At 39.9% G+C, this 24,649-nt stretch overlaps 1 protein-coding gene across 32 annotated transcripts in view; it reads left to right on the top strand.

Moving 5' to 3' along the window:
- ZMIZ1 (zinc finger MIZ-type containing 1) overlaps positions 1-24,649 on the top strand; it is a 335,481-nt gene that overhangs the window by 292,779 nt on the left and 18,053 nt on the right. For 23 of the 32 annotated variants that reach the window (XM_085583388.1, XM_085583395.1, XM_085583370.1 and 20 more), the window contains 11 exons: positions 6,255-6,369; positions 8,621-8,838; positions 10,271-10,469; positions 11,469-11,759; positions 13,716-13,898; positions 16,159-16,333; positions 17,596-17,782; positions 20,967-21,177; positions 22,344-22,449; positions 22,976-23,136; positions 23,435-23,502. In XM_085583388.1, coding sequence (XP_085439514.1) covers positions 6,255-6,369; positions 8,621-8,838; positions 10,271-10,469; positions 11,469-11,759; positions 13,716-13,898; positions 16,159-16,333; positions 17,596-17,782; positions 20,967-21,177; positions 22,344-22,449; positions 22,976-23,136; positions 23,435-23,502 — 1,914 coding nt within the window. The remainder of the gene's footprint in view (positions 1-6,254; positions 6,370-8,620; positions 8,839-10,270; positions 10,470-11,468; positions 11,760-13,715; positions 13,899-16,158; positions 16,334-17,595; positions 17,783-20,966; positions 21,178-22,343; positions 22,450-22,975; positions 23,137-23,434; positions 23,503-24,649) is intronic. The other 9 variants (XM_085583392.1, XM_085583390.1, XM_085583391.1 and 6 more) reach the window with 3 other exon arrangements.

The raw sequence follows: 24,649 nt of genomic DNA, 5'->3' as shown, positions 1-24,649 counted from the left end.
TGGTACAGGCAACATCCAGTACTGAAACAACACTTGAGGCAATTCTTTCTTGGTAGGCAGGGACTAGGCATGGATCTGTTGTGCATTTGGAGTTGGGAGAAGTTAAAGAATCAGAGAACATACTCAATACTCATCTAGTTGAAAAGAGTGGAGGGAATCAACAAACGGAGAAATTACGATGGGATATTTTTGGGAACTGTGTATTTTCTTTGTAAACTCTGGATGTTAGTAGTCACATCATTAAGAAGCAGAGGGAAATAAAGTCATATTGAATACTTCCAAATTGGCTTTTTTTCATTTTAACATTACAAAAAAACATCCAGTGGTTTGGATGGGATTGTGTTTTAGGTGTTTGCTTAGTGAAATGCATGGTGGTGCCTTACTTTATGTCAATACAATTAAAATATCTTCAAATAATAATGCAAAATAGAGGAATGTATTTCAGGAATGTGTGAATCACTTAGACGGCATCGGTCAAAAGCTGATTCTTGCTAGCCATCAGTTATTAGTGTACAGACTGATTACACTACCCTCTTGCTCTCCTCATCTTGAGTGTAAAAAGTTTAGGGTATCTGCACACAACATCAGCTTTTAGTTTGGTTCTGTACATCATGTGTGATGTACAGAGGTACTTACTTTTTGTTTCCTTTACAATATGTCATCATATAGCCTTGCTGACTCTAAGTTGTCTTCATGTTCTTTCCACAGTGGTGTCTCCTGGCTCTGCCACGTTCCTCTGCGTGAACAGACAACAAATTGTTGTCTGTTCACAGAAAACATGGCACAAAAGGTCAGGGGATATGTTGCTTAAATTTTGTGATTTGTATTTTTGAATAGTAATGTGTTTATAGTAATTGTCACCTAGACTATAAACTAATGTGAGGTGTTCAAGTTGAAACACATTGGCCAAGCACTGTAAGTGCATGAAGATGGTGCATGTATCTCAGGTGGGGAGGTGCTGGCTTTGTTGCTTGGAAAAAGAATCTCAATGAAAAATGACAAGTCATTTGTTTCCTTCTAAATATCTAGTAGTTTTCACAAAGAAAATAAAAGCACATCTCCAAAATATTTTTGATTGGCACTAAGTGAAAACAAATTCTGGGTTTCAGTTGTCACAGTGATGTTTTCTCAAATTAATGCTCAAAGCCAGGGATATTTTCAGTGGAACTTTGATGAAAAGGAAAAAAACCCACATTTGATTTGTAATTTCTGAACAGGTTTTAAGGAATTTCTGGCTTATTGAGTCATTAGATTTGCCTGGTGTAGTGCAAATACTAAATTTGAACTGCCTTTTTGGTATGAAAATACTAATGTTCCAGAAAGGATTCAAGCTACCTTTCTTCCCCGTCCTTTTTCCCAGTTTCTAGTGTTAGGTTTGTGGTAGTGCCCTAATCAAGAAGGCTTGTAAACTGAATCCATATTAATAAAATAAAGCTACATGAGTAGTGTTCCCTCAAGAAACCCAAATAAAAAAAAACTAAACCAGAATGAAAGAAGCTTAGCTGCCTAACTTGTGAGACAACCCAGACATGAACCTCGTGTCTTGGTGCTTCAGTTATCTGGGTCTTTCTTGCCTGTTCTGAATGTGGGATTTGTGATATTTTTCCACTGCAGATACATCAGGTCATAGGGCAGGAAGAGGGGAGCAAGGAGCCTTGTTTGGAAATTGTTTTGGTTTTGTTTGTATTAAAGTAGTGTCACCTAGAGGCTCCGGCCAAGAATACAGGCAAGGGGTGCTGAGCACCCTGAGCACACATCTGCCCAGAGGCAGAGCAAGGTGCAGACACAGGTTGGCAGGCAGGAACAAATCAGCAGCCCCAGTTTTGGGTTGTATTTTGCCAGATCTGATTTTTGGCCATGTGTTATTGCAAAGGCATGTTTGGCCTCTGTCATTCTCTGACACCTGACACCTTGTCATGAGATGCTCTCCTCTCAAGGAGTCCATGGGTGACAAAAGAAGATGTGGGAGAAATGACAGTCAGTGTTCCAGTGGCAATTACCTGCTCATCTTGGTGTCTCAGCTGAGAAAGTTAAAGGTTTGTGTGAATTCTGTGTGTGTCAGTTACCCTTCAGGTGGGATGGCCACGCTTTAGAGATGTTAGAGACCCCTGCAAAACCGCAAAGGTGGCTTGGAGGGGAAGTAACAGAAAGTAGCCATTGAAGGAGCAGTTGTGGGAAATTTGATTGTCAGTGGTTGGGCTGAAAAGGATGTTTTGGAAAGTCAGCATCTGGTGCAGTAGTTGGTAGATTTACGGTGTTTGAAACAGAGGTAGATGCTTTATGAAGGTAGTGTTTTAGACACCTGGCCGTCTCAACAAGTGATGTGGAAAATCACCAGGAATGTGTAATTCCAGTTTTCACTCTCCTCCACAATATGTAAAGTGCCAATGCTCTAGGGCTGCATGCTTCACTAAACCATCTGAATCTTTCCTTCTTCAAGGAATGAAGACATGTAAACAGAGTATTGGATACATATACAATTGCTTTAGTGACAACAGAAACATATTTAAAACACAGCAAATAATGCCACAAATCATGTATACAGAATTCATTTGTATTAATTTATTCTACAAAGGTCATTTGTTGTTAAGCAATTTTTATTCGTATTAACTATCAGTCTCTGTCTGACATGAAGTCTGTAACTTTTCCTAGACACTGGATATCTGTCTAGTACTGGGATTAAGAGAAGCTTTTTAGACCTAACTACCAGTGTATTTCTTCAACATGAGTGTGATATTACTGGTGGGTTCAGTACATTTGCCAGTAGCTAAAAAATCCTTCCTCATTGCTTCATAGCAGTTTTGCTACTTCAGAGTAGCAAAACATTACTTTGAGAAGTAATTTCCCTCCATCTCTTCCTCTCTGCTTCCTCTGCTGTTTGGCCTTTAATACTGACCAGTAGTATGTATAGGTTCATTAGCACTATAGTAAATTTAGTCAATACTCTTTTAGTGGGCTCCAGCTGAGTCCAAACTGACTCACTGCCCTCCAGGGTGCAGTGAGAGACTTAATTACCCTTGTACAGTTCAACAGGAACAATGTCATGGGCAGCATTTCGCTTTGGCTGAAGAGGTTGAAGTTTCATTCTTTATTGGCTGCCATTTTCAAGTTTTAAGAAGGGGATTTCAGGATAATTCACAGTTCTGTATAATAATGGGGGAAAACCACTGCTCTTTGCAAATGAGAATTGGATTGGTCACGTTTCATTACAGCACTTACATGGATTTTCCTTTGATGGTGGGAATATTCCTTTGGGTAGTTTTAAGGACAGAAATGGAACTTGAAAGAGCAGAGTGGAGGGACAAGTAATCCTGTAGTTGAATGGCATGAGTTTCAGCATCTCTTACTGCTTGAAACCAAGGAAGACTTCATGTGATGGAGAAAAGGTGGGTATTGTATCCAGTGTGGCAAAAGCCATACTCAGACATGCATGTAACTGGTGATGGGCCAGAGTAAATGCTGGGGAATGCAAACCAGGAGATTGCCTCGGATTTCTCATGGGGTGACTAAGGTGAAACTTGAGGGATGAGGTTTAGGACAGTGAGTGGATATTAGGCTATTTAAGTTATTGTTCTGCAAGGCACATCTATCACTATTTCAGTGATGCTATAATTTCTGTTGTTTAATATGGTTTGAGATTTAACACTATCCAACCTGTGTTGGATAATGTGGTAGTCATGTGGTTCAACGTGCACAATGAATATTTCTCAACAAATCTATAGCTGGTCTCTTTTTCTGGCTTTTTTGTGTGGTGCTGGAGGCTTTATTATTTGTCAACAATATGGTTTCTTGAGGTGTCACCCATTTTAACTGTAATACAGTAAAAATTGAGTGACTTACTCTGTATTTATAATTAGGATGAAGTGATTATATAGTGTTTGAGAACCCAGTGTAGCCTTCCACAAAACAAATGATCTGACTCTACCACTGAAAACTATGGAGGAATGATACATGAAATCCCTTCTGCATACTGTAAAGGAGAGGAATGGGTAAGAGGAACATGCTTAGGAGGCAAAGAAAGTGAAGTAATGATTACAACTTCTTAACAGCAGGCTGAAGCATCACTTGCTCAAAGTTGGAGTGTGTTTTACAAACTGTACGGCATATTTGCATTAGAAGAATCTTTAGTGACTCTGTGGTTTGATTCCTGCCTGTCATTACCCTTCTTATTTACTCATACACTTGCAAAATATTTGCCTTGCTCCTCAGGTTTTATTACCTGTCCACAGCACATCAGTGGGGAATAGAGAGGAATGTCTGCAGTGAGTTCTTTTCACTGCTTATGTCATGGAGAGAGCTTCTTTGTAGTCACTGAAGTACATGAACACTCATATGTGCCATAAATATCCAAACAAATCACAGAGCAGACATCATCAGAAACAGTCAGAGAAGGAAGTAAAGTAGGAGGCATCATTCAGAGCAGGATAAAAGAGGAAATCTTAATAGCAGTCACAAATTCTGGGTTAGTCATCATTTGTCTCCATGCTGGTGGGGGGACTTGCATTGCGTCACTTGCAAATTATTAGTCACTGGAGCCATTGTCTGAGCCTCTGAGTGAGAGGGGCAAGATTCTAAGAGAAAATATTTTAAAGAAACATGAGCTAGCAGGACTTAGTGGTTGCAAGGTGTTCAGTATGCCCTTATTCACACACTGGTTTATATGGATGCTGTCAATGTAAAGATGACATTGTGAGGCATCTTACAGAGATTAGTATTTACCATTAATTTTCTCCAATTATTTGTTAGGGGAAATTATTCTTTAATTAAAATTTTTGTGTGATTTTATTGCTTAATTGCATATGGATACTTTGAAGCAAATAGGTTAGTTCAAATTCACAGTTATGTTCTAATACATTGCTGGTGTGCTGGCAGAGCATTGTGGAATTAGTTTAAAATTTCCTAGCTGTTTGTGAAACATATTCACTGCTTCATATACACAGTTTCTGCTGTTATTACTTTATTTTTTACTTGGGACAGAGGCAGCTTTTATCACACACACACACTTTGTGCAGAGCAATTCCTGTTCTTAAATGATTCACGCTTGGCATTATGAGCAGGCTAAAGAATGAACACGGAGGTAGTCCTTGACTCTGGCTCACAGCACAAAAGGAAGGAGTGGTCCAAGCCTGGAGCCCTGCCTGGGGTCACGGGAGAGTGAGCAGGCTTTGAAGCACATTGATAGAGTGCATGTAGAGCCTGTAGAGAGTCTTTAGGCATGCTAGCCCTGGACAGAATTTTTGGTGATAGCTGGTAGTCAAGACAAAAATGCAGTTCTTGATGTAAAATACAAATCAATGGTGTTTGAAAATGAAGGAGCAATGTGTATCTGTTAAATGGTATTTATATATAAATATCTGGACGAGGAAGGATCACCTGAGTGTATGTATATATATATATATATATGCAAATTGAAATCTAATTTACAAGTTAATAGTATAATAATGAGTAAATTTCAAATAGAATGTATTTTATGGTTATAGGGTTAATAGTTACTTTCACTGGATTTAAGATATTTCATTAATTACGCTAAGTGCGTACCTATCCTGGGCTCATTCTGAAACCACCAATGCTTTTGTATGAAAAGAACTGTAAGAAATGTTTGTTTGTATCTGTGGACAAAGCTAATGGAAAAACCCAATCCTCTCATCCACATATTTATCTGAAAGATGTGTTGTATATCTGCAGTTGATTTTCTAGAATGCTGATTAGCTAATACCGTTTTTGGCATGCAGCTTATCCATCGTGTGGGAGAACACTATCTGAATTTCAATTTACTTTTCAAAATGATGTTGAACTGCTATTGCTTTAAAGGCTTTTCTGGCCATTTGGGGACCCACTGCAGGCAGTGGAGCTGCAGTCTAGTCTCAAAATCTAATTGAATTGATATAAGGCAGCTGAAGGAGTGATAGTTCAAGAGTTTGAGATGAATTGCAAAAAAATACTTGCTTCTGAGTAAGTTAGTGTCCTTGTTTGAAACTCTGCCCCTGAATTTACTTGGACTTTCACTGCTAACAGACCTTTTCATGGTCAAAGCCCTATGTTTCAGTGTAGTTAAGGACTTCATTTATTTTATGTGGTTTGGTACAATCACATCACTATTGAAGAAACTTCATGCCTCTGAGAATAATAAGCTAATAGTGGAGGAAGAGTGGAGAGTTAAGGTAATGGTAGACGTTAATTCCTTTGTCACCACCAGCAATTTGCCACAATTTAAACTTCTGAAATCTCACCCTCCTGAACATTTGTTTTTGCAGTGATGGGTCTTTCCCTTACGATTCTGTTCCCTGGCAACAAAATACCAACCAGCCTCCAGGCTCTTTGTCAGTGGTCACCACAGTATGGGGTGTGACTAACACCTCTCAAAGCCAGGTAAGCTTCATTTTTATGCCTCCTTCCCTCTAGATATGCATTTCTGCTGATGTTTGTAAAATGGAAGGTATTTTGGAAAATCCTCTTGGGATCAATAGCAATGTGTCTTTTCTTTGTTGTATACAATGCATTATTTTCCCAGTCATGTCCTCTTTGGTGGCATTGAACAAGAGGTGTCTGAGAGCTTGAGTCAGTCACTCCTTTGGCTGCATGCAAATGTCAGGCTTGGATTTACCTCATATTTTACACTGTGTGGTTTCAACACTAAGAGCATGGGATTGGGGTAATCCCAAACCTCTCGAGAATGCAGATTGAATGGGTTCTATTAAAAATGTTAACTAGATTCACCAAATGATAGTTAGTTGCTGATTTTACCTGGGGTTGTGTTGTACTTGTGGGCTGGTGAAATTCAATACCAAGTCTACCCCACACTGAGTTGCTAACTACCAATTTTAGGTTGTGTTCTTTCCAGTCTCTCCTGTTAGTGCTGTCTAACTTTGCAAAAATGTTTCACCATGCATTGCAGCACAAACATGGGCTCTTGGCTTCCAGGTGAGAGCCTTACTTCATGGATATTCGTTTGGTTCTCTCCACTCTTAACTCTCTTTTCCTTCTGTGTTTGTGTATTGGATTGTACTATACAAAAAGCAGCTTTTATGAAGAAGTTACCAATTATTTGTGATACTGTGCACTCCCAGGGATGTGGTACAAATTAAGCATGTGGACAGTCTGACCTTCGCTTACACCATAGGTGAAAATCTCAAAAAACACATCACCATCTTTAATGACTGCAAATGGTACATAAATCTAACCTGTCTTTTCTACTTCTTTCAAACCATTTGGTGTTAGATCCCATACAAAATTTTCTGAGGATTTTTTGTTATTATTTTTATTTTGGTAAAAAAAATTGAAAACAAAATTGTAATGGAATCAGCCATTTGAAAAAGAAATTATTCAGAGGCCAAGTCATAGAGATACTCATATGGCAGTTATGGTTATGGCAAAATCATTCTTCAATGAAACAAAAAGAGAAAACAGTTACAGGATCTATAATATGTTTTACTATTGTTGATTTCTTTAACACTTTAAAAGAAAAGGTATCCAATCTGGGAGAGAAACCTTAAAAGAAAAGGTGTCCCATCTGGGAAAGAAATACCTGAATAAGCATGTTGGTGTACATATTGGCCAGAAAATGAAAATACAGTTTCTTTTACACTTAAAAAGACAAAAGGAAAGATATAAAAATACTCAGAGTTTTGTCTGTCATAAGAGTACTGTAATGTTCCTTGAACTCTTCGTGGTACTTCAGAGGAATGTGCAATAGAAGGACAAAATCTCTTGCATGAAGAAAGAAAATGCTTCTTCAGAGTCACTGCAAGGGAGCAGGGAAACTCTGGAATATGAAGCTTGGTTATAGATATTCAGAGCAGATTGAAATGAATGTCAGGATTTTGTGTAAGTCTTCGTGCTCTTGGGAAAGGAATGAGCTGGGCTCACCAATTACTTTTCTCCAATGCCTGAAGTTGTTGAGTTAGTCTTCTGCAAAAATCATGACCACTGAGTTTCTTCCCAAGTAGGAAACTTTTCAGGAAATCTTATGCAGGTGATCCATGAACAGCCACACGTAACATCTCCATGTAAATCATAGCAATTTGGGAAAAAAAAGTCCTTTAAACAAGCAAAACAAGTATTTTTATACAGAGAACAGAAGACTCCTTTATAAGAAGCAATAAAAGCAATCAATAGACTTGTACACTGTTTAGAGTCAAGAATAAGTTAAGCTACTGAAATATGTCCTTTCACAGTTTTTCTATCTGTAGTACCCTTTGCATTGTGCCAGTGGGACTGACTGCTTCCAAGTTACTTCAAAGTCCTGCATCAAAAAACAAACCAACCCAACTAAACAAACAAAAAAGCTCTCACTCCCTACACCCCCTGACTCAAAAGAAAAGCTATGTCCTTTCTTGTAGTCAGATGAATGGCCACAGCATGGTTGTAGCAGGTCTTTCTCATAAACTTCTTTAATAAGCATATTAATTTGTGTTCTATCTAGTTGAAAATCTGCCATTTGTTTGGAAATGGCAAAAGTAGAAATCACCAGGAATGTGTTCCTAGACATCAATGAGGTCTGTGCTCATTAGAGTTCAGAGTACAGGTGGTTATGTTTTAATTTAATGACTGCAGCAAATCAACTTAATTTGCTTAAAGTAGTTCAAGGTACAGCCCCTTACTCTCATGTTCCTTCTTGCAGGTGCTGGGAAATCCAATGGCAAATGCTAACAACCCTATGAACCCAGCAGGAAATCCCATGGCTTCTGGGATGACAACCAGCAACCCTGGAATCAATTCCCCTCAGTTTGCTGGACAGCAGCAACAATTTTCAGCCAAGGCAGGCTCCACTCAGCCATACATACAGCAGGGCATGTATGGGCGACCCAATTATCCTGGAAGTGGAGGTTTTGGTGGCAGGTAAGATTTACTTCTCGGAGGTGGAAAATGGATGTAAATACTTGATTAAAGCTTGTTTTAGTGACCTAGCAGAAGTGTCATGGGCTTACTTTAATTATATACAGTCTCTGTTAACTGAAGCACACACTGCTTTTACTGCTTTGGAAATCAGCTACCCAAACTGCAAAGAAATTCGTCACAGTAAATGGGAATGGCTTAGGTCAATCAATTAGCTCTAATAAACCCTCAAAATAAAGTTTTAATTAAGAGAGATTGTTAAACAGACCACAGGCTTAGGAATGATTAACATTTAATAAGGCCAGGATGTGAAAGGTATTGATGGTATAATTTCTATGTGCATATGGAGGAATAAGCTTGAGTAGTGGACAGTTTCTTATGCAACAGAATATTTCAGCCCAAAAACTTAACCACAGCAGGAATTTGCAAAGAATTGGTAATGAAGATGTTTGTTAAAAAAGATGGTCGTGTTTTGTATTTATTTTGGGGAAATAAATGCTGTGTTAGTCATATAATCCAAAAGTAATAACCTGGCATTAGTTACATGTTGACTTTCTGTGTCTATACTTTGTAACAGGGATGGTGGGGGCACTTAACTGAAACCACTATTTATGGTCCCAGGGCAAAGGCTGCTGAAGAGACTGCTGCTGTTAGCATAGGCAGTCTAGTGTGAAGAATATAAGCTTGGGACTCAGAGAGAGAGAGAGAGTTTATCTCTTCCTTCATCTCTGCCACTGATCTAATGAGTGACCTTGAACAAGCCAAAAAGTTTCTTCAGCTTTGTATTAGCATCTCCAAAAGGGGCACAGTATATTGGCCCATAGTTATAAAGATATTTGATAACTTGAGGTGGGAAAGGCATGGTTTGGCTTAGCTTGGTTTATCTTAGAATCAATAGAAGAGATGGGCAGGAACTGCAGAGCACACAGTGTGGGATCCAGTGGAGTCGATTGCATTGGGTCTCTCCTGGCCTTTCTGCTAAGGTTCAGGGAGAAATGCTTTTATGATATCTTGAACACTTGCTATAATTCACCACTGAGGCAGATTAATGTGCTGTCTTGGAGGAAATTCACTGTTCCTGCTCCTGTGCATTTGTCCCTACGCTACTGAGGAGCAGAACATTTACCTTCAGGAGTTCAGCTCTACTTTGCAGGAGGCTACAGAGCTGCAAAGAAGTTCACTGCCCCCAAAATGACTGCTGGCAATGCTATGCAATCCCAGTGGCAGACCTATGACTATTGCACCTGGGCAGCAGGTGTAACATGTAGATGCAACCCCTATCTCCTGTACACACCTAATTACCTGGCCTGCTGGCTTTCATTAGTCATTGATACGTGCTTTTGGAACAGCTCCAGGTGAGGATCACACCAACATTCAATACAAAATCCACCAGGCACATCTTAATTCTCTCCTCCATTCTCTTCTTCCCTGTTAGTTACCCTGGAGGCCCAAATACCCCTGCAGGAATGGGGATTCCTCCCCACACGAGGCCACCAGCTGATTTCACCCAGCCAGCTGCTGCTGCTGCTGCTGCTGCAGTTGCAGCTGCAGCTGCTACAGCAACAGCTACAGCTACAGCCACTGTGGCAGCCCTTCAGGAAACACAGAATAAGGACATGAACCAGTACGGACCGGTAAGAGAGTAACCCTTATGTCTTCATACCTGCCTGATCTGGACCATTACAGGGAATTGGCTGTCCTTCTCACTGTTGTCTTTCTTAGGGTGCCTACTGTATTTTTTTTCTTTTTTTTATTTTTTTGGTGCATGAGCATGGTTAGAAATGCTTATGAGACACTGCTGGAACGTGTGTATGTAGGTATGAGTCAGTCCCCATGTTTTTCCCAATAAAACTTGCCTAACTGTATTTTGCAGATTAGGGGTTTTCTCCTAAAAAAAAAAAATAAGGAAGATTTCTCAGTTACAGCTGCATCTGACATTATACATTATTGCTGCCTTTGCCAGCCCTCTAAATTTGAGTTCCTAGTGAAATGTTCTAGAATCTTTCAATAGGTTTTGTAGCTCTTGGACAATTGTTTATTTTCCTAACTGCAGGTGGTTATTTGGCTTATTTCCAATAAAACATGGAAACAACAATAGAAGAGAGGTTGGGTTTGTAATGATGTTGTCTATATAGGCCACTCTGTGAGATATGCATTTCTAGTGATTCATAACTTCTAGCATGTTATGATATCGTGAAATCAATTTTTCCTTAAAATAAACAAGGGCTTGATCAATTCAATACCATTTTACTTCTCTGAATTCTGAAGTATAAGAGTCCATATGCCAGGTGATGAAAAGCACAGAGTCTTAGAAACTGTATTGTTGTGCTCTATTTGCACAGCCAACATCCTAAGCTGTTACCTCACAGTACTAGACCAGCCAATTGAAACAATTTAATTTCTCACTTTAGTTTTACATCTGTCTTCCACTCTTATGCTTTTTACAATTCCAATTGGATTTTTATTATAAATAACTTCACCGCCCATCAAATGTTAGAGAACATTGAAGGAAAATGCGACATAAATCCTTCCCTTCTTCCCTTCCCCAAAAGCATGTTCAGCTCCCTCTTCCCATTTTATAAATGCATGTCGCATTTTATTCTTTTTTTTTTTTTCTTCTTCTTCCGTTGAAGGTTTGTTCCTCTTTCCAGATGGGTCCGACTCAGGCTTACAACAACCAGTTTATGAACCAGCCTGGTCCTCGTGGTCCTGCTTCTATGCCAGGCAACATGAACCCAGCAAGCATGGGAGCAGGAATGACACCTTCCAGCATGAGCGGGCCACCCATGGGCATGAACCAGCCTCGGCCTCCTGGAATGAGCCCCTTCAGCACCCATGGGCAGAGGATGCCTCAGCAGGCCTATCCAGGCCCACGCCCCCAGTCTTTGCCTATACAGGGCATAAAGAGACCATACCCAGGAGAGGTAATAAAATAAATGATCTTTTGTGGACACTGTTCCTTTGACTGCAAGTTGTAACGTACTGGATAATGTGTGGTGCACATCCCTCAAGATAGGTGCATCTTTGTTCCAGCCTTGGTAGAGTGAGCCATTAAAGTATTAGCTGGAGCAGCTCTTCTTTTTTAGCTTCTAAAGTATTCAGCTTGACCCTTGCTATATTAGTCCATATGAATGTCATCAAGTCCAAGAAAGGCCCCAAACCAGAATATAATTCTTAGATTCTTATGCTGACTTCATTGACCTTAAACAGGCATCACATGAGTGGAGTCTTTTAATGTGGCAACTTAGAAGAGACACTGAGGGTGAAATACTTCATTTAAGCCCAGGAGATATCTGATCTGTGTTTTCTTGGACGGTTTTATTTTTTAATGAAATACAAGACAGACATTGTACTGTAACGCCAGTAGTAATAGCAGTCATATTTTAGAGAAGAGTTGCTTTCCAAACTTTTTGAGTGTTGATTTTCATAGTCACTAAGATGCATATAAATAATGTTGAACTCAAATCCCTCTCTGTCAGCATTTATCTAATACCAGCTTCTGTGGAGTGGGATAAGGTCCCATGCTGCTATAGGAGATCTGAATGGCTTTATAGGCAAAATTGCATTGCCATTTACTTGTATTATGACAAAGCAAAACACTTAGGGTCAAATATTTAGATAAATTTATACAACCGTATATGTAGATGTAGACAAATGAGCTTTTGGAATTTAAAAACACCAATGTGTTTTATTCTTCAAGTTAGTATGAATTGGGCAGTAGTCCAGCAGCTCCCAGCATCTATGTACGCCTAAATGTTTTTACAAATGTAGACATCACTTGGTAACTTCAGAGATAATTTCCTGGTGAAATTCTATAATCAGCTGAGACTTCAGCAACAGGTGTAGAGCTCTGAATATTGTGGTACTTCCCTGACAATAGTTATGGTAGTAAGAGTTATAGAAAATGCACAGCAAAGAGGACCGTGGCATGTAGAAAATAAAGAAAACATTTCTGCCTACTCTACAGAGCTACATTTCTTTCCTGCTCTGCAAACTGTTTTTTGTTCTAAATAAAAAAACTAATCAGAAATATAAAAGGGATGTGCTTTTGCAGGAGTTGTTTCTCTCAGGAGAAGTTTTTTACAAGTAAGTTAAGAAAATGCAAAATGTGGCTTGTTCATGATTTTTCAGATGTCATATCTTAAGGATGACTTTAAATCTATTTTTGCTGCTTCAGAATCGGGTTTTTCATTGTAAGTGAATATGTTCATATTTCCAACAAGTAATTTCTGAGCAGTGCCATAAATGTTGCATGTTTGCTGGGCTGGAATTTTGCAGATGATGTTTGCCTATTGTTTATTGTAGGGTTCATTTATGGAAATATCATTAAGTTTATTTTTCAAATTGACATCCCATTACCTTTGGAGTTCCAATTTTCATTACTTCAATTCTGAAACCACAGTGCAGGCTTAGCTAGCACTTGCAGAGTGCTTAGGACTATTAGTTGTTAAAGTATTGCTGAACGCTCTGGCAGGAGGCCAGCAGAACAGTTTGGTTGAAAAGGCAGGTGGGGACAGCACATTTTCTGTGCTCTTGTCCCTTCCAGGGTTTATTTATTTATTTATTTATTTATTTAACTTTTTCTTTTTGTTCTTCCATTCTACATCTGGAAAAGGATCCCCAGGCTTGGGTGTGGTAGCACTTGCAAAAACACAGAAATTTTGTGAACATTGTGTCTGGTTGTAATTCTGGTTTCTTCAAGCCCGTTGACAGGGTTACAAGGCTGAGTGCGACTTACCCCACCTTGGTTTGCAAGATTTTTATGCTTTTAAGAAGTATTCATCTGAAGGGGTTTTGATTGTGCTTCTGAATGTATGCTAATACTCATACAAAAAAGCTGCTTGCATAAAACATGGCTTTGTCTTCATGTCCTGAAACAGCCAAATTATGGAAACCAGCAGTATGGACCAAATAGCCAGTTTCCAAACCAGCCTGGTCAGTACCCCACTCCCAACCCTCCGAGACCCCTCACATCTCCCAACTATCCTGGACAGAGGATGCCAAGCCAGCAAAACACAGGGCAGTACCCTCCTCCAACAGTCAACATGGGACAGTATTACAAGGTAGGAATTCTGAGATAATTACCTTGTTCTGTTCTGGTGGCCATTTATTAATGAAGTCACATTAATGGTTTCATAGATACTGCTTTTATGTAGTTAAAAGAAAAAGAGAAAAACACTGAATTTTTACTAGTGTTTTGGGTATCAGAGAATCAAGTTATCAGCTAAGTTGCATTGCAACTTCAGAGCAGTTCATAAAGAAAATTGAATGTTGCTGCAGCTCATTAAAGGCTTTTACAAGAAAATGTTGGGTTTGCTTTAAAAATAGCTTGTAAAAAGAAGTACCTAATGGGATTCAGGTGTAGTGTTTTCACCTATTCATGGTCCCCTGCAAGAATGCAACTATGGAAATTTGTAATAAACAAGTTCCACATTGCAGTTTTGGACCTACAGTGGTCACTGTTGCATTAAGCCAGGCCAAACTTAAAAGGTGTTCCAGCTGTAGGTTTCATCTTTGAGCTGAAGTTTCTGTGACTTTTTCCAACCTCTTCCTCCCTTTTTCTCAGTCTTTTCCCTCTGTGCTGCTTGTTTTGGGCCAGATTAGAGTTATTAAAATATTGCTTAAAAAAAAACTGTTTATGGATACATCTTGAGCACTTTGTATTCTCCAAACTGAGGTTGCACTGAGGGCCTGCCGAGGTTTACCACCTTTGAAATGCACACAAAAGTGATCTATTGCACACAGGTACTCCAGTGAGTATAAAAATGGGGAGGACCATTGATCTTCTGACCTGCTTAAAGCATTAGCTGTTGAAGTATATGGACTACATTCTGAATTTGAATGTAGGCTGAAAGAATCTAAGTTGCACATTGTTGTTGAATTGGAATTGTTTGGTGTGATTTACACAAAAAATACAATTTAAAAAAGAGGGAAAGCAAAACCTTTATCTGTAGAGCATCTGTTCTGTGTGCAACTATGATGTCCACTGTGGTACCCAAAGGAATGCCTGTTGGATTATGGCAGCTTTTGCAGTTCACTGTCAGGAAGAACATGAGGAGCAGGCAGCTCCTCTATATAATAATTCCAGTGCAGTCACTTATGCTAAAGTGACTGCAGAAGACTTCTGTCAAGTTTTTAAGTGACAGATTTTTAAATATCTTTTATGTACATTTATTTCAGATGAGGTTTAAGTTTTTTGTTTGCCAGATACTTCTGACAGGGAATTTGTTTCTTTACAATGGATCCCCTATATTGTATTCAAATATTGACTGCTCTGGAAACAGGAAAAAAGAGATCTTGTTAAAAAGGCAGATTATCCTGGTTAGGGGGAAAATTCCACAGGCGAAACCTGAACCTTTGAATTGTAATAATTGTGCAAATAGTAACTGTGTGTGTCAAATATAAAAACCAAAGATATTTGGAAGCGTGAATATTTAAGATTTGAGAAGGCACCCCTCTTCTTATGTACTCTCAAGTATCTTAGGTTAGCAGAGCAGCATTTAGATACAGAATCAGATTTGAAGTCACAGTGCTTGGGCTGTCTGTAAAAATATTCATCTTCTGACACTCTCCTGTATTTCTGTTTATGGTACATGAGCTAAGCACTTGGAGTTTTGTTTAATGTCACCTTCCTTCACATTAGGGTTATTTGTTTATTCTATAACCATCTCCTTAATTATAAGAAACTAAACCAAAGGTGTTTTAACATATAGCTGTTATTCATGTTTAGCTGTCCTTTTTCTATCAGTTCAACTTAGCTAGCAGCAAACTAGGAGCAGAATCAAATTCTAGGTGTACAGAAAAAAAAACATACCCTGACCTCCAGAACTGTAATTCTGAGTAGAGGAGTTGAACAAGGGTGCAAGAAAGGATAGATGCAAGTAAAAAGGACACAGAGTGGTTAATTGTGTGTCTTTGGAATTTTTTTTTTTTTTTTTATAGGCTTGTGTGCACTGAGGTATTTTGGGAGGGATACAAAGGGCTGGGTGGGCTGTGGTGTAGTGGAAAAACTGAAGCAGATAGCTGGTTGGTTTTGGAAGGACAGCATTCAGAGGAATACAGTAAACCTTTTGGCAGCCTTGCTTGTATCTGGCCATTGCCTGAGTTAAGCTGGCTGGTCTGCTGGTTTCAGTTCCTGCTTTGCTCTCCTGGTATGCCTCTTCCCTGAAGGCCTCATGGGGCATCCTGTGGTTACTTCTCCAGAAACAGAGGAGCCTCCCTCTCTTGTCTGTTGTCTTTGGTATCTGATAATAGTGCTGTTCACAAGGCTTATTGTTCTTATTTCAAGGCTGCAATAACAATTTGATGTTATTTATTTTCTAGCCATCAAGGCCTGTACCTGTGGCAAATTACCCTCATTCACCTGTTCCAGGAAACCCCACGCCACCCATGACACCAGGGAGCAATATTCCTCCATACCTGTCACCTAACCAGGATGTCAAACCACCATTCCCACCTGACATTAAACCAAATATCAATGCTTTACCACCACCTCCAAGTGAGTAACAAACAGAATGCCCCCACAGTCATTTATTGGTGCTCTGTTCTCTGCCACATTCATTTCAGAGTCTGGAAAGCAGCTCTGATTGCTGCTCTGGGACAGGCTGGAGTTGTTAAGTTGTAGTAGGTGGCATGCACAGTGTAGGCTCACTTGAGCCAGTGGACAGAATAGAGAAAGACTGCTGTGGTCTTCTAAAATAGAATATCAAAAAAGTTCTCCCAGGTTAAACTTGTAAGGATTTTACTCCAGAATTATTCCTTTCATGTGCTTCCTGAGGAGAAAACACTTGATTCTGGGTTTTGTTGTGTGTGCTTTGTAGGCTTGTTTATTGTACGAACTTACATTCAGTCTGTTTTGTTCAAGGGCAAAGCTATTCATTGAACAACACTGCAGAGCAGGATAAAACGTGAATATTTATAGCAGTGTCTCTATTGTGATCCATACAGACTTCTTAGGAATATTCAGTACTGTGCCAGAAATTGATATATGTTCCTTTCAAAGCCACTCAACGTCACAGCTACACTTGGCTGGGAACAGGGCAGGAATAACAAGATCTTTCTGACTGGATACTAGCATGAGATGTTTGAGGTTTTGAAGTGACTGATGAACAGTAGGAGCTATCATTTACTAGGGAGCTGGGAGAACCTTATGTTTTCTATAAAATAACTGCAGCTGCATTAGCACTTCGCAGCTCTGGAGTTCAGGATAGCTGAAAAATCAAGTAGAAGAAGATGGGCAAGAAAACAGGATTTAAAGCCATTTGGACTTCATAGATCAGCTGTAAGTTACCTCAAAATCTAATCTTATGGGTTCAGATAGTAATTGAATACCAGTGTCTTTGGTCATCACATAGTTTCAGCTGATGAAACTGTTGAAACTAATTGGTAACGTTGATCCCTGTTCAAAGCAGAGAAAACAAACATTATTACAGTTTGACATAGGAGATTTTTTTCAGTCTTCTGTTAACAGAGTAAGCTTGGACACAGAGCCTATCCTGTAGTAAAAACCAAGAATTCTTGCCATGCCTGGTTTCAGTCGGTGGCTGAAAAGCTATGGCCCTAATGTGAAGTGGGTGACAATAGAAGGCTGCTGTGCCATTGCTATCAGTTTGAACCTTGTCACTTGTATCAGTTAGATGATAGAAGTACTTTTGTTTGTATTTTTTTGTTGTATGAGCCTGCTAAGTTAAGCCCACTATCAGATCACTGTGCAATTTGTCACTATTCGCTATAAATATACACATTATTATTGCACTGCAGATGCTAAAGGGAAAGTTCACGCTTTCTCTCCCTCTTCGATCCCAGCCAACCACAACGATGAGCTGCGCCTGACGTTCCCTGTCAGGGACGGGGTTGTCCTGGAGCCCTTCCGGCTGGAGCACAACCTGGCCGTCAGCAACCACGTCTTTCACCTTCGGCCCACCGTGCACCAGACCCTGATGTGGAGGTAAGCTCAGCCCTGCTGCAAGTGAGCCATGCATCCCCCGAGGGAGGAGGGGCACAGGCACTGCGTTTAGATCTGCCAGGAGTTTCACTTCCAAAATTGTGGCCTGGATAGGAAGAATGTCCTTTCAACTCGCAGGTACTCTCGCCTGTCATTTTCCAGAGACAACACGTTCAAAAATGCTTCACAATATGCATTGCATGTCCTTGCTGATGGCTCATAGCATGCAGTGTCTGAAAAATTGCTGCGACAATTGCATCCTTTCTGCTCTGACCCACACCACTACAAACTTCCATTTGGGAATCTGAAGTCCTAGGTTCTTTGTGACCTCTGAAATGTTAAATGCAAGAGTAGCTCTGCAGGGCCCTCAGAGTTTATGCTTAAATTAAATAGTGCAGTGTTTTCTGATAATGAAGAATAACCCACTAAGAGTAAGGACCCGATTTAGAGGCTTGGTAAAATCATTTAGAAAGTGCTTAAATCCTCCAAACTTCAGAAGCTAACTTCCTAAATCCCCCTGTTCTCTGACTCCACAAGTAAGCACAGCTCAGAAATGTGAGAGCATAGCTTTCTTCATACAAAGGCTTCTGGTTTTCACTTACAGTCAGTTCTTATTTCCAGCACAGAGGTATATTTTTCCTTGGTGATACTTCCCTGTATTTAATGTAGATCTGTATAAGTGATTCTAGGATATGTTTTGATTGCACCATGTTCATGGAAGGGCCTTAGATCAAATGACAATCAGAGCCTTAATTTTTTAAAAATTTATATATTTTCAAATACTACCGAACAATTTTGTCTCCTTGTTTGTTTTTCTCAGAAAGTGTCTCTGCGTTTATCCTGGCTGAGCCAGGATAAACATTGCATTGTCTGAGCCTTTCTGTGTGAGCTGTGGAGGCTGATTAGTTGCTTGGGATCTTGTATGGAGGTTGCTTACGGGTGTAGCTTCAGGTTTTGGTTTTTTTTCTTGTGAGGATCTTCATCCCATTCACTGGATTCCACTGGAGACTTGTGTTGTCCTGGTGTGGAGAGTGTGAGGTGGGCAGAGCGATGTGCTCGCTTCCCTGGCCCAGGACAGACTCTGGCTCTGACACCGAGGTGTGATGCAGGATGCAGGAGTCCTTGCTACCACATTGCCCCTGTGCCCTGAGGGAGCCTGGGGGTTGGGAGGGAGGGAGATTGCAGGCAGACCACATCCAATAATTAACACCTAACTCTGAGGTCAGTTATTGCTTACTTGCATTTCATTATCGTGGAGTACTCGCAGCACAGGGAGTTTTGGCAGTTATTTGCCAGTTCTTATTAATAAGTAATCACTACTGGGGATTGTGCTGGCTCATTCAGTAGATTTATAGTGCTGCACTGAGGCATGAGGCTGTTTCTTAATATCTGTTCTTTCTTTCTTCCTTCGCTCACCAAACACATAGCCTTTATTTAAACTTATTTTAATGAAGACTCATAGGTAAACTGTGCTCAGGTCTGCTGTTTTGAAAAGCCTGTTAATAGTGGGGGGAACGGATAGTCCTGTAATGAAGTCATTTCACATTAAGCTCGGGGCTGGATGGATGCCAGAAAAATGAATTAGTCACATGTGTGGATGGATTTTGGTTTTTATAGAGAATGGTGGAACCGAGCCAATTCTCAATATTTTTCTGCCAGTTAAAATATTTGGCAAAACCTCTCACGTGTACACACATAAATGAATAGCAATGCAAGTATGTTTCTCCCCACGGGAACTTTTCATGGTTACGAGAAGCAGAAAGGTTGAAGGCAGGGAAAATGTCTCCTTGAAGCTGGTTCACTCTCCACACTGCTGTGTTGTTAATCATGTCCCATGGTGGAGACATTGTGTGCAATGAGAGCACGAGGCTCTCCTGAGCTCTGTCACCTCTGTGACACTCAGCAGGCTGCTCACCTCCTCTGCTTGGGTCATACAGCAGAGGTACCAAGGCTTGCTTCCCTCCAGGTCTGGATCACTGTGTTGTGCTCTCTTGAGGTGAGAAACTGAGTGGAACTTGCAGAGTCAGCTTTCAGAAAATGGTTATTGCAATACTGAAAACAAGCCTGAAAAGACTTCATGTAGATGGCTTATGTTGAAAGGCCGTGTACTTTGTATTCTGTAACTTTCTTTTTAAAAATACAAGTTTGTGTCCACTGCTAAATCTTGATATTTTGGAATCCAGAAAAGATGATGTTGAATCAGATTGAAGTCTTTGTAAGGAAAATGGCAATTAGGGTGTTAATCTCCTGAATGAGCTGCTCCTCTTGGATTTTACAAAGATACCTTCTTTCAGGCAACTTAGATTGTTCAGGAACGTAGATTTTAAAGTTTGCACAATAAACTTTGAGCTGTCTTTTGCTGTCATAAAGAGCAGAATTCTGACATTTCAGTTCAATTTTCTGTGTTCTTTTAAATTTCTTCTTGAAATTACTCACTCCTAGCACAAGGTTAACATACATTTATGAAATTAAAGTCATAGTCTCTACCCACTTAATTTTTAATTAATCTCAGCCTTTTAATTTTTTGAAGGTGTTACAGAACTAATTTCTGAGGAGCTAAATAATGAGTGGAAGTTATAGGGTAGGTGGGAGGAATTCATGCCCTGAAAGAAGGTCTGAATTGGATAGATTTAGTCCACAGCCATGTTAATTTACAATCACAGAAACTGATTTTGGTGGGGGTTGAGATATACAGGAGCCATTTTATCTTAGTTGATTTACTTGTTCTAAGGCAGGATTAGCTGTATTTGTATTTTGTCTGACATGCATTAATTCAAATGCTTCTTTGAGTGCTTTGAGATAGTGAAGAATCCAGACTTCCAGCACAACCCACTGCCACATATTGCTTTCTCATTCTTAACTCCTAACACAGGAAGGACCTACCTGATGTTGACATTCTTCTTTCTGCAGGATCACTCCATGATCTGGGTTTTCAAAGAGCTTTGAGATGTTTCCTTGAAAAGTCCTTTATAAGTGTAAAATATAAACAACTTGCAACCTTGCATCATTAATTCATCATGACTTGCTTCTGTTCAGGGCTTTTATGAAGGAAGCGAGTTATGTTCTTAATGGCAATAATTCAAGAAAAATAATCTGATCGATCAAGACAAATGTTCCTAGCATAAAAACCGCCTCCCTCTGCAGTGTGAAAGCAAAGTTAAAGGAAGATTTATTGGTTGTTGTGCAGGTCTGACTTGGAATTGCAGTTTAAGTGCTATCACCATGAAGACAGACAAATGAACACAAACTGGCCAGCTTCAGTCCAGGTCAGCGTTAATGCAACCCCACTTACCATCGAACGTGGTGACAACAAGACATCTCATAAACCCCTGCACCTAAAGCACGTCTGCCAGCCAGGGAGAAACACCATTCAGATCACAGTCACAGCGTGCTGCTGCGTAAGTACACCCGGCTCACGGCTGCAGCTGCTGACACTGACTCTGCTATTTAGAGCAGTTTGCAAATGTTGCTAGCTGAAAGAGCCTTACTCTCATTTTTTTCCATGCCTTTTTCTGGTAAGGTTTTTACTTAATGATGTTGACACAGTCAGAGTGCTAATATGGAAATTTTTGCTGCTTAGTTGTTGCAGAATATAGTGGTGTCCTTCCAATGTCTCTGACAAGGTTCATGATCTAGGGGAGGAAGGGAGTTTTATCTCCTACCTTCTCATGTGTGCCTCTGTAACAAGGTGGCTGAAGTCTGTTGGTGTAGAAGTAGATTACTGCAATGAAGACTGTTGATGGTACTAATTTCATTTACACAGTGTATTAGACGGTCTTTGGTTTGTCGTGAAAACATCAACATTGGTGCTGGTGATAAATTTTCAGATACCTTTTCAGATGAAAATCTCATATTCAAAGATGCAATCTAGACCATTCAGCTTTCCCCTTTCTCCTTTTCCATGGGTTAGTTACTCTCAGGGATGAGTGCTGTTTTTTTAATGCAGACCATTCTGCAAATCCAGTCTGAGCTTCTGACTGTTCTCTTGTCACTGACAATAAAGCAAGCTGCTAGCTCTCACAAGGTCACAGTGTGAGACACTTTGACAAGAAGCCATCCACCCATTTTTCTTTACTTCACATGGATGTTTCCCTGCATAATGCCATTTATCTGGTGGCAAAGAGCTCTGTGTTGGGTAAGAAGATTCAGCTGATTCCAGGCACATCAGTTGCAAATTGTTTTCACAACTTCCAGTGTAGTCTGAAGTCAGGCAGGTAGGCTAGGCTGTGACAGTCCAGGGTTTTAAAAATAAAGCCTGATGTCAGAGATTAATATGTCAGCTGTATGTATACTGAATATTAAGGAGGGAGAAAATGCAGAAAATCCTTGCTTTTTTAAAGCCCTTCTATACGTTAAGCATGGAGCAACTGCACAGTGTGCAGTATATCCATAAGGGAGTGTGTGCTCAGCAGAGCAGAGCCAGCTTTTATGTTTAAGCCTTGAGCTCTCACAGAAACCAAGTGTCCAAGGGAAGAGTGCAGCTCAGTTTGGGAGTACATTTAAACTCCCAGACATTTCACATGTGTGTTGGGTTCTCTTCCTAACAAAAGGTGTTTCCTTGCAGTCTCACTTGTTCGTGCTGCAGTTGGTGCACCGGCCATCGGTTCGCTCCGTACTTCAAGGTCTGCTAAAGAAACGCCTCCTCCCAGCAGAACACTGTATCACTAAGAGTGAGTTTGCATTTTGTGTGGGTGATGATTTTCCAGAATGTCTGTGATCAGTTATGATAAGCTATCTCTACACCAGATTTACTTGTTTACTGATAACTTTAAGCTGTATTTAAGGAATTTTCAGAACATGATGTGGATAGATGAATAGCTATTTGGGTGGAGGCTTCAAAGTTTCAAGGACACAAGCTTAGTTCCTAAAGAGGACTGTCCTATTCCAGAAGAACTTCTCTGGCTTTTCCCCCATATTTGTTTTTGACTCACCAATAAGGAAAGATTAATTCTTTATTTATCTAGGGCTGCTTTTGATGCTTGTATGACACTTAATCTGATTAAGAATATACCTGATATTCATGGTGTGATGGTTTTTCTGTTCAGGAGAATGTTATAATTTACACAGAAGACACCTGTGTGGGTATATTGTTCATTCAGTTGTCCCTTAAATATGGAATAAATTTCTGCTTTCTGTGTTAGAACTTACAATACACTTGTGCTTTCTCACATCTATACCCACCTTCTTCCTAAACAGTCAAGAGGAACTTCAGCAGCGTAGCAGCTTCCTCTGGCAATGCAACACTAAATGGGGAAGATGGAGTCGAGCAGACTGCTATTAAAGTGTCACTCAAGTGTCCAATCACATTCCGGAGGATCCAGCTCCCGGCCAGGGGTCACGACTGCAAGCACGTACAAGTGAGTGGTGCCAGTGCCTGGCAGGATTCCCTCAGCCACGTGTTGGTGCAGTACCTTCAGCCTGGTTCTCCTGTGGGAGCACCTAATTCATGGCATTTATGTCTGTAAGCCTCAATGGTTAACTGCGTATGTGTAATGTAGAGGAGAAAAATAAGCTCTTTGGTTCAGTTTTCAGTGCTAGGAGGCTTTTTTCATGTCAGTTTTACTTTTTGTCTAACTGCTTCATTTAATACAGTATTTACCTTTTGTTTTGTCTGGTTTGTTTTTTTCCTTTTTTGTTTTTTTTTCTGATACCTAGTGCTTTGATCTGGAATCTTACTTGCAACTGAACTGTGAAAGAGGAACTTGGAGGTGTCCAGTATGCAAGTAAGTGCATCCATACTACATAAAGTGCAGTTGTACACAATTTGACCAAATTCAGATCATATTTAAGATCATGAAAGGGAGAAGAATGAAGTTCTACAAAATAAGGTTATATATCACATTTACTTTAAGAGCATAAAGTCCAATGAGAATTCCTGCAATATTTTACTGCCCTGGATTATTAGAAATTTAAAAACATAACATGATATTTTCTCACAAGATTTTATTGCAGATCATCAATGGGTTGTGTAAGGTTCAAAAGAGGCTCAAATATTTACATTGATAAGATAGATATCTACAATCCAGAATAAGGGTAATTTTTTTTAAAAAAGTAAAAAATTTCCAAGGAGCAAAAGCTGGAGTTGTTGCTTAGAGGAAAAGAGGGATGGATACCTTGTTATAATTTCAAGCTAATATTTTGACCAGTGAGTTAGTGTACTGCAGAAAAAATGGAAGAAAAACTTGCAAGTGGTTACAGACTGTCCATCCTTGTCTTTAACTGGGCAGAAAAGCCAGCAGAATGTCTGCAGGTCAGTTCAGAGTGTGTAACCTGCTGTGCTCAGCACACAGGAGCCAGGGCTCTTCAGCTCCAGCAGCTGTGGCTGTAACAGCTGGGCCTGGGTCTGCACAAGTCTCCAGCTGGATCCTTGCTCTGCCAGCCAGTGTTAGGTACAACCAGAGGGGATTGCCCATTCTGGCTGTTCTAAGGACATGGCAGGATGGAGATGAGCTTGTTTCCATTACTGTCCATGGTTGATCCATGTCCTAACACACAAGTGCTTTCTCCAAACTGCCCAAATATTTTCTATCTTCTACGTTTGGCTAAAAATACCACGAGAGTTGGGTATCTTGCCTTCTTAACTCATGTATTCATGCATCCAGCCTAAATTTTTGTCCTGTGTCTCTGAGCATGAGCACCTGCATTCAGATCTAAGTGCCTACATAGCTAAATCATTTCCAGTTTTGTTTTGTTCTGTCCCCATCTGTGCTGATCTTAAGTAGAATAGCTGTAATGCTTAGTTGCTTTGGAGCCATTGTACTGTGAAGCTCAAAAAAAGAGGAAGATCTAATTTACAAAAATAGTGCTAACTGATATTCACAGGAGAGATTGGCTGTGTTTGAAAATACTTTAAATTTGCAATGTATTTCA

The sequence above is a fragment of the Lonchura striata genome, chromosome 6 (assembly GCF_050655825.1).
Source record: "Lonchura striata isolate lonStrDom1 chromosome 6, ASM5065582v1, whole genome shotgun sequence".
NCBI classification, from domain to species: Eukaryota; Metazoa; Chordata; class Aves; order Passeriformes; family Estrildidae; genus Lonchura; species Lonchura striata.
This window is presented reverse-complemented; position numbering and strand designations above follow the sequence as displayed.